Source organism: Elephantulus edwardii, unplaced genomic scaffold, assembly GCF_000299155.1.
Source record: "Elephantulus edwardii isolate Elephantulus edwardi_28Jun2011 unplaced genomic scaffold, EleEdw1.0 scaffold00012, whole genome shotgun sequence".
NCBI lineage: Eukaryota > Metazoa > Chordata > Mammalia > Macroscelidea > Macroscelididae > Elephantulus > Elephantulus edwardii.
In genome coordinates, this window is record NW_006399762.1 from 6,070,310 (window position 1) to 6,079,276 (window position 8,967).

Consider the following 8,967-nt stretch of genomic DNA (forward strand, 5'->3'; position numbering starts at 1 on the left):
AGGATGAATCTCTTTGTTTTCCTAGCAGTCCATGGTATTCTCAATACTCTTCTCCAGCACCACAGCTCAAAGGCATCAATTCTCCTATCTTTCTTGGTCGTTGTCCAACTCTCTGATGCATAACAAGTGATTGTGAAGACCATGGCCTTTATCAAACACACCTTACTAGAGATGACTTATTTAGGGAAAGCTTTTTTTCAGATTCAAAGTGTTTAATAACTATGATATGAAAAATTAACCTATAAGGTAAATAAAAATGTTGATTTTACTTTATTTTGATGAAAAAATACCGATGATTTGCTCTATTGGCATTTTCTTTATTTCTCATAGGCAATACTTTAAATAAATACTCAAAGAGATAATAATAAGAATTTAGTAGTATAGTACCATCAGGCATAGTTAATTTTTATTTTAAAATGAGAAAAATTAATAGCTGTTGCCTCTGAATTTTGTCTTCTAATTCTGCTTCATTGTAAATGTTCAGATCATCTTGACCATAAAGAAGACTATGACTGTCCCCAGTGTGAGTCAAGCTTTACCTGTGAGGAAATTCTTGCTGAGCATCTTCAGGCATTGCATCAGAAGCCCACAGAGGAGAAAGAATTTAAGTGCAAGAACTGTGGAAAGACATTCCCAGTGAAGCAAGCTTTGCAGAGACAGTACGTGCATTAATGAATATCTTTAAGATTATAATGTAGTACATAATGGCATTTTGTTCAGTTTACAGTTTCTAACTTATGTATATGTGTGCATGAGAGTGAAAGCAAGAGATTAAGGTTCTGCTTTATAATTGCCATTAACTGATCTTTCCTTAGTATGGTGCACTCAGTTTTATGAACTACTCTTAAGAAAAAATTAAACATTATTTATGCTAATTGATATTTGTGCATGTAATAACTTTTCCTTAAACAGCAAGTTCATTGGTTTCCTTATGTGAATTTTGGATTTGCATAATTTGGCTTGTGCATTAAAATGAAAATTGGTTTCAGTGGTCTGCATTGGATATTCCCTCTGGAATCAGAAAAAGAAAGTGTTTATGAAATAGATTAATTCACAGTGTACAGAACAAATGAAAATTTTGAGAATCATTATTTTCTAGCAATTTGGAGGATAATTTGAAAATGGATAAATACAAGGAAATTACAGCTGAATAAATAACTTAGTTTTCTCATACATTACTGTGCACATTTCATTATTTTTGTTACCCTGTCTGCTGAGGTGACTTTGACTCGTAGTATAAAACTGCTCATGGAATTTCAAAGCTTGTAATCCTCATAAAAGCAGACTGCCTTATCTTTTGATTGTGGAGTAGCTGGTGATTAGTGACCTCTGTTAGCAATTAAATGCTTAAGCACTATGCTACCAGAGCTCTTTAATAGTTTGTAAAATTATCCCTTTACTTAAGTATCTTAGGATCATTATTAGAAGTAAAAAATTAGGTAAAATTGTTTCTAAATTATATTTTTAACAGAATGTTAGTATAATCACCTTGCATAAGTGACTTTTAACATAGGGTAAAAATTAATGTTATTTTTATTGCCTAATTAAAGCAAAACTCTTAAATATGCTACATTTTATATTAAGATTTACTCATTGCCATTGGAGGAAGACTCATCACCAGCCTGCATTATGCAGATGACACAATCTTGCTTGTTGAAAGTGAAGACGACTTGAAATAATTGCAAAGGATCAAAGACTACAGCCTTTAATATAAATTGCATCTCACCACCAAGAAGACAAAAATCCTATGAAAAGAGGGAATAAATAATGACTACTGCATTAGAAGAGATGAAGGAAAGAATTGTTTAAAAGGAATATATGATTAGGTATTATTTGTATGAGAGTACAAATATCTGTATTTCTGAATAAGAGGTGCATGGCAAAGTGTACTGGGGGAGTGATGGGTAGAGGGAGGAAACTATACAATCATGAATAATTTTCTTTAAGTGAAATGGGAAGAGTAGGGAGGAAAATGTTCAACAATGAATGAATGAATGAAAATCCAACTTTTCTGTAAACTTCCATTAAAATTACAGTTAAAAAGAAAAAAAAAGAAGACAAAAATCCTCCCCAAAGAACCAAGAGGCAACTTCATGACAGATGGAGAAAAAGTTGAAATTGTCAATGAGTTCATCTTACTTGGATCCACAATCAACATTTTGTTACCAGCAGTCAGGAAATCAGAAGACAGTTTTCACTTGGCAAATTTGCTATTAGAGATTTCTCCAAATTATTGAGGAGCAGTGATCTCATTGAAGGTGCACCTGATTCAAGCTTTGGTCTTTTCAATCACTTGCTCTTTATCTAAGATCTGAACAATGAATGAGCATGACCCAAAAATTCATACCTTTGAGTTGTGGTATTGGAGAAGATCACTGAATATATCCCATGGACTGCCAGAAATATGGAAATGTCTTTAAGAAAATACAGCCAGAGTGCTCTTCAGAGCAAGGATAGTGAAACATTGTTTTATATATTTTGAGTATGTTTGGCAAAGGCTATTCCATGGAAAGGGATATGCTTAGAAAGGTAGAGCATCAGTGAAAAAGAGGAAGATCTTCAATGACATTTATTGGCACAGTGACTGCAGCAAAGGGTTTAAATGTTTTGGAGATGATGAGGATGGCAAAGGGTAGGCCAGAGTTCAGTTCTGTTGTTCATTGGGTGGCAGTGAGTCATACTTTATTTGATGGTAACTAACAACAACAACATTGCCATGAGGGAACTCTGGTGGCCTAGTGATACAACACTGTGCTGCTGCAATCCCAAAGGCACACGGTTAAGATCTACCAGCCGCTCTACAGGAGAAGGATGGACAGTCTCCTTCCATGTAATTCACTGTGTCTGAAAACCCACTTCAGAATGAACTATGAATCAGTTCCAACTTGATGGTAACCCACAACAACAACATTGCCATTAGTCAGAACCAACTCTTACCTAACTTTCCAGTGGCTTTCAGAGGCTGTAAACTGCAAGAGCAGAGACTGCCCATCTTTCTTCTGCAGGCCCTGTGACGGATCCAGACAGTTAGAGAAGCACTGCCTTTGGCTTCGTAACACAGCTCTCTATGGACTATACCACCAGAATTTCTTCATATTAAGACTGTTTCTGTATATTTTGTTCATTGGATTTTGCTGATAAGATTTTAGATGCAAACTTTTTGCTCAATATTTTAAAAATGCTTTTAAAAAATGAAAGCTTTTATATAACATATTTGGAGATTCCATTGCAGGTGATTATGAAAAAAACCAAAAAACAAAGAGTTTATACTTGAATTCTTGTTTCTTTTTATTTCATTTAGTATGATATATTCGACACAAAAAGTATTGTACCTTAACTAGATGCTGTAATTTAATAAGTTACTATTAAAATATTTAAAAAGACAAAGGCATACAGAAAAGAAGGGTGGCAAGCATGATTTAATTTAAATTGATATAATGATACATTGGTATGTTTTTGCATGAGACTTCCAGTTTTGGTTTTGTTTTTTTTTTTTTCCTTTTCTTTTTGTATTTCCCTTCAGTGTTCTTCAGTGCACAATGAAAAGAGGTCTGAAGGATTCTTCACGAAGTTTTCAGTGCTCTGTTTGCAATTCCTCCTTCAGTTCAGCATCGAGGTTTTGTGTCTGAGTGTTAGATTGATATTTTATAGTTTGAGATCATTTTTTATGCATGCATGTTTTCATGCTTCTTAGTGATTCCATATTTTCTTTTCTTTCTTTTTTTTTTTTTTTTTGGCTGCAGCATTTAAATGCTTTCTTCTCTCTACCTGCATAGGTAATGCATGACATGACCCTGAACTCTTATTAGGGAGCATGCATTACAAAACCTACGGTGATGGTGAAAATCTGTAGCTATGTCTTCACTTTTTCTCTTTTCCTTCTCCCTGACTGTCTTATAGCTTTGAGCAGCACCGAGAGACCTGTCGTGGGGATGCTCGATTTGTCTGCAAGGTTGACAGCTGTGGAAAGAGACTGAAGAGTAAGGATGCCCTAAAGAGACATCAGGAGAATGTCCACACTGGTGAGGAATCATTGGAAGACTGCTTTTAAAGGAGTTTCTTTTCCCCAGAGTGCAGCAATCTGTTTTTAGTTCTCACTCTTAAGGAGTTTGCTTTTCTATCATATTTCACACAGATGTGGTATTTTGGCAGTGGATTTTGTTTCTTTCATTGTACACTTTCTTTTTCAAATTGATTTCAGCACCGTTTGTCACTTTCCCCACCTCTAACTTAATCCTAAAGTGCCCTGGTGGTATAGTATGTTATTTGTTGAGCAGCTAACAAAGAAAGGTTGCCAATTCATGTCTATTGTCTGTTCTTTGGGAGAAAGATAGACAGTCTACTTTTGTAAAAGTATACATCCTCAAAGGAGAGGTGCCATGAATTATAACTGACTTAATGGCAGTGAGTATGGTTTGACTTTTTTTTTTTTTTGGTTAACTTCATCCTAACTAAGGGAGCTCTGGTACAGCGAGCCAGGGTATGTGGTTCGAACGCACCAACTGCTCTGCAGGAGAAAGATTGGCAATCTTCTCCACTGTGTTTACAGCCTCTGCGAACCTGCAGGGTCAGCTATGACTCATTCCAACTAGATGGCAGATAAAAAAATAATAGCTACAATCCTTACTAAACATGAGCTGGAGACTGGTTGTACGTGGCTGTCAAATACACAAGTAATTATTTAGAGAAATATTTCATATTTCAGCTTATGAAATTTCTGTTACATAAATTGTTAGAGAATTGCCTATTCTAGGTACATTTTAAACTGGTCATGCCATTCTGTTCAATATTTTTATTTTAAAGTTATTTTTAGTACTTTAATTTCTCTTATTTTGCAGAAAATTACTGGTCATATTTTTGTTGTAGTTTAATTATGTTTTAATTAAAAATGTAAGTGCCATTCAGTTTCCTTCTAATGACTAACTAAGCAATAGACAAAAATGAAAGTTTGCTGTTAATTATATTGTATTTGCTGATCTCAAAACCAAGCATTGAGCTAGACATTGAGGTCAAAACTCAAGCATTGAATCTATACCTGTAGAGTTGAGTCTGACTCACGATGACCCACCACTGGATTCCCAGTGCTGTAAATCTTGGAGCTTCTGTCAGCCTTTGGCTTAACAGTGAAAAAGGTAGCCTACTTTACCACCAAGGCTCTTTAGTGCATGATAGGCACACAGAAAAAGTATTTTAATTTATATCATTATCGTTGTGTACCACAGAGTCAGAACCATGTCTTAGCTGAGCTTTCAGTGGGTTTTCAACGTCAGTTAATCACACTGGAGGTGATTACCCATCCTCCCTTGGAGCCGCTAGTGGCCTCAAACCATGTGCCTTTGGTATTGCAGTGTAACTTCTTGCCACTAGGCCACCAGAGATCCGTTCATTAGAGATTGAATATATTGCTTTGAGTTGAATAGATGAGTTGCTGCTTTGTGTTGTATTTTCTGAGTTAACTTTTTTATGTCTTCATTGTCTTTTCACTGAAGGGGACCAAGGTTTATGAAACTCTTCCTACTCTTCTGTGCATTTCCCTTTCTCTTGTATGTACTTCTGCCCTCCTTTGCTTCTGAGACAGTCAGGAAACACTGAGGAAATGTTGTTAGTTGCTGCTGAGTTCATGCCAACTCAAGGTGACCTTTATGTGTCTAGAGTAGGATTGCCCCATAAGATTTTCAAGGCTGTGACCCTTCAGAAGAATTAATTGTCTTCCAACTTGCTTCTGGGTGAGTTCAGCTACCTGCCTTTCAGCTAGTAGTCAGGTGCTTAACACTTCGCGCTACCCAAGGACTTGAGTGGAAATGCATCTGTCTAGATAAAGACAAGTTAATTTATTTTGTCCTTTCTAGTCATCCTTACATTCAGTAGAAATGAATCTATATCTATCCAACCTCTGTATCCTTATTGTTGATGTTCTAAAACGTATGTGCTTTACACTTAAAGTGGCAGGGGTTATTATGTGGGTAGGATTCTGACTCCAAATTTGTATCATATTTGGTTTGCACATTAAATTCTAGGTATACACATGAGCCCTCTAGGACTTACTACCTTGCCATACAAAGCTGCAAAGTGGTTCCCATCCAGGACTAAACAATAGTCTGGTTTCTTCTGTTTCCTTTTAAAGACTTAGAGGGAGAGGATATTTTTATGACTCCATCCTATTTGAGTCTTCCTTTCTACGTGAAAAGCTATCATTATTTTCTTAACATTGTTCCCTTCATATGTATGTTGTTGTTGTATATGTACATATATGTATCTAAAGCAGTTGTGGTCAAAAGTCTGTTCTTAATATTCTCTGCCTTTGTCTGTAATGCTCTGTAACACATCTTTTATATTTGTTTTAAACTTTGCTCAACTAATTTAAAAACCATATGTATATGGTAATTCTGGAAACTTTGTGTGTTATTGTTATTGGCCATGTGGTCTTCAGGCTGTGCTAAAGTATAATTTTTTGAGGCTTCTCTTGTCATTGGCTTTTGATTTAATATTACTAGTTTTAGAAATTCATAATTACTTTATAAGAAATAGTTTATAAAAGGACAGTTTTATTTCCATTGTGTTGTTGTGGATCATATAAATTGTGAAATTTGACCATAGGTTAGCCACAGCGTACTCTGTATGCCTTTTGCTATACCTTGTACACAATTGTTCTCTTTCCTTCATTGTGCTGTCTCATATCTACCTCCTCTTTTGTTGCCCTTTGGCTTCTTTCTTTCCTTTACTTTTGTTTTTTCCTCTCTCTTTCCCCTTATTTTCACATGATTCATTGTTACTTTTCATGTAGTGTTTGAGGTTAAATATGAAGAATAAGTTATATTGTAAGTTATTTGCTTTTTCTTCCTAACAAGTTGTCATTCTGTCATAAAAATATACTACTTCTAAAACGAAATAGTATCTTTACCCACATTTTAAAGTCATTCTTTAATTCAAAACCATTTTTTTTAAATTGCATTATTTGAAGAGCTGGGACTACAAAAAGAACAACATATATAGAGTCCATTCCCTCTAGTAGCTTCCATTTTAATGATCATACAGAGCAGAAATCAACAATAGATGTATGTGATGACGTTATGCAAGGGGAGGATAAGAAATGATAAGGCTTTGAACAGAAATAAAGCAGTGTAAAGGAACTTTCTTAGCTTTTGTGTGTTCTGGAGCACTACAACATCTATTGCATCTGTGAAGTCTTTTGCTAACAATATTTTACAATTTATTAAATAAAGCATATGTCTACAAAGGAACCAATGTAAAACACAAAGATCTTCTAAAAGAAGAATTGCATGGTGGCTGCAACATTGTTCCAAATAACAATTATGAGGAGGATTCAGATTTGAGGAGAGTTTTCATTCTCCACTAACAGGGTCATCTTGAGTTGGAGTTACTTAATGACATTTAACAGCATAGGTTTCAGTAATAGATAAATTGTAATATAGTAAAATACCTACTTTTAAAATTCATGCATTATTTACTACAATCTGGCAATACATCTGCAGGGTACTATAATTTTATAGTAGTGATGAGTCAAGTCCAATTTTATAACATCTGTGATTATAATTGGATATGAAATCTATCTATATTCTGTGTTCAGTTACCCAGACTTATAATTAAAAGAAATGTTAAATTAAAGGTTACTGAAGTTCATACAATTCCTTAGATGAAGAACAAGAAAAGGGTGTTTTTTAAGGGGTATAATCATGTACATGGTGGACAGTTGTTTGGTGTAACTTCTCGATTAAAACAAGCTTGGAAGCAGGAGTGGCATCCACTACCGAAATGACTTGCCTCTGGAAATTCTATGAACATGGAGAAACAACCAAAGTTATACAAGTGTTCAGGTCTTTCATTCATAGGGTTGCTATGAGTCATCTTCAACTCGACAGCACTTAACAACGATAGCAATGATCAGAAAAGACCTCTCCAATGAGGCAGTAGAGCAGAATCCTTACCAAAATTAAGGCTGTTGTATACAGACCTCTGAGAAAACGATATTGAATGTTGGGACTATCAATAGCATAAATGCTTAAGGAAATCAGTGTTTTCACTTTTGCCTATAGATACCTTTACCAGAGAAAGGCATGAGTATTCAAACAATAAGACTAATATTTTTTTTAATTTTTAAATTTTTTTTGCGGCTTCTACAATCAGCTGCTCCATGGCAAAAGGATGAGCGGTTTCCTCCTGTGTGATTTACTTTAGATTTTCTGACTTCAGCTCATTGCATATTTCATTATAATTCCTTTCTTTGTCATCCAAGCTGCCCTTTGAAATTTTCTGTACAGTTCCATAATTTCTTGATTTCTTCCTATTGTTTGACTTCTCAGCGCTCTAATGCAATATTCAGAGTATTCAGAGTCTCATTTGACATCCTTTTTGGACTTTTATTCCTCTTCTGCCTTTGTACTGATCTTTTGCATTCTTCATGGACTGATTATATATTTTTTTTTTAGATTTTAATGAAAGTTTATAAATAATTTGGATTTCTAGCCGTTCATTGTTGCATATTTTCCTCTCTGTCCTCCCTTCCCCCCAGTTCACTTTTTTCTTTGGAAAATAAGTTCTTTCATTGTTATACAATCCCCCTTCCCTCCTCAGGCCACTTTAGCATACAGTTCTTATTCTGGACTCTTGTCATTCCAATAATACCTAATCATATGTTCCTTTTACACAGCTCTTTCCTTCGTCTGTTTCAATGTACATTATTTATCCCCTCATTTCTTCGTTTCCTCAACCCCCTTATCAGTCCTGTACTACAACAGTGGCATTATGTAGAATTTGTCTTTTTGTGACTGAGATATTTCACTCAGCATAATTTCCTCCATGGTCATCCATTTTGTATAATATTTCATGAATTATATTTCAGTGCTGACTGTGGAACAGACCTCCAACTACTCATATGCAAATTCAAGCTAAAGCTGAGGAAAATTAACCAAATCCGAGGCAACCAAAATATGACCTTGAGTCTATCCC

The 8,967-nt window shown here is 35.1% G+C and overlaps 1 protein-coding gene across 2 annotated transcripts in view; it reads left to right on the top strand.

Moving 5' to 3' along the window:
- The window catches only part of PRDM5 (PR domain containing 5), a 341,046-nt gene that overhangs the window by 156,174 nt on the left and 175,905 nt on the right, over positions 1-8,967 (top strand). Inside the window, exons 5-7 of one of the 2 annotated variants that reach the window (XM_006881055.1) lie at positions 485-659; positions 3,524-3,616; positions 3,901-4,022. In XM_006881055.1, coding sequence (XP_006881117.1) covers positions 485-659; positions 3,524-3,616; positions 3,901-4,022 — 390 coding nt within the window. The remainder of the gene's footprint in view (positions 1-484; positions 660-3,523; positions 3,617-3,900; positions 4,023-8,967) is intronic. The other variant, XM_006881056.1, reaches the window with a different exon arrangement.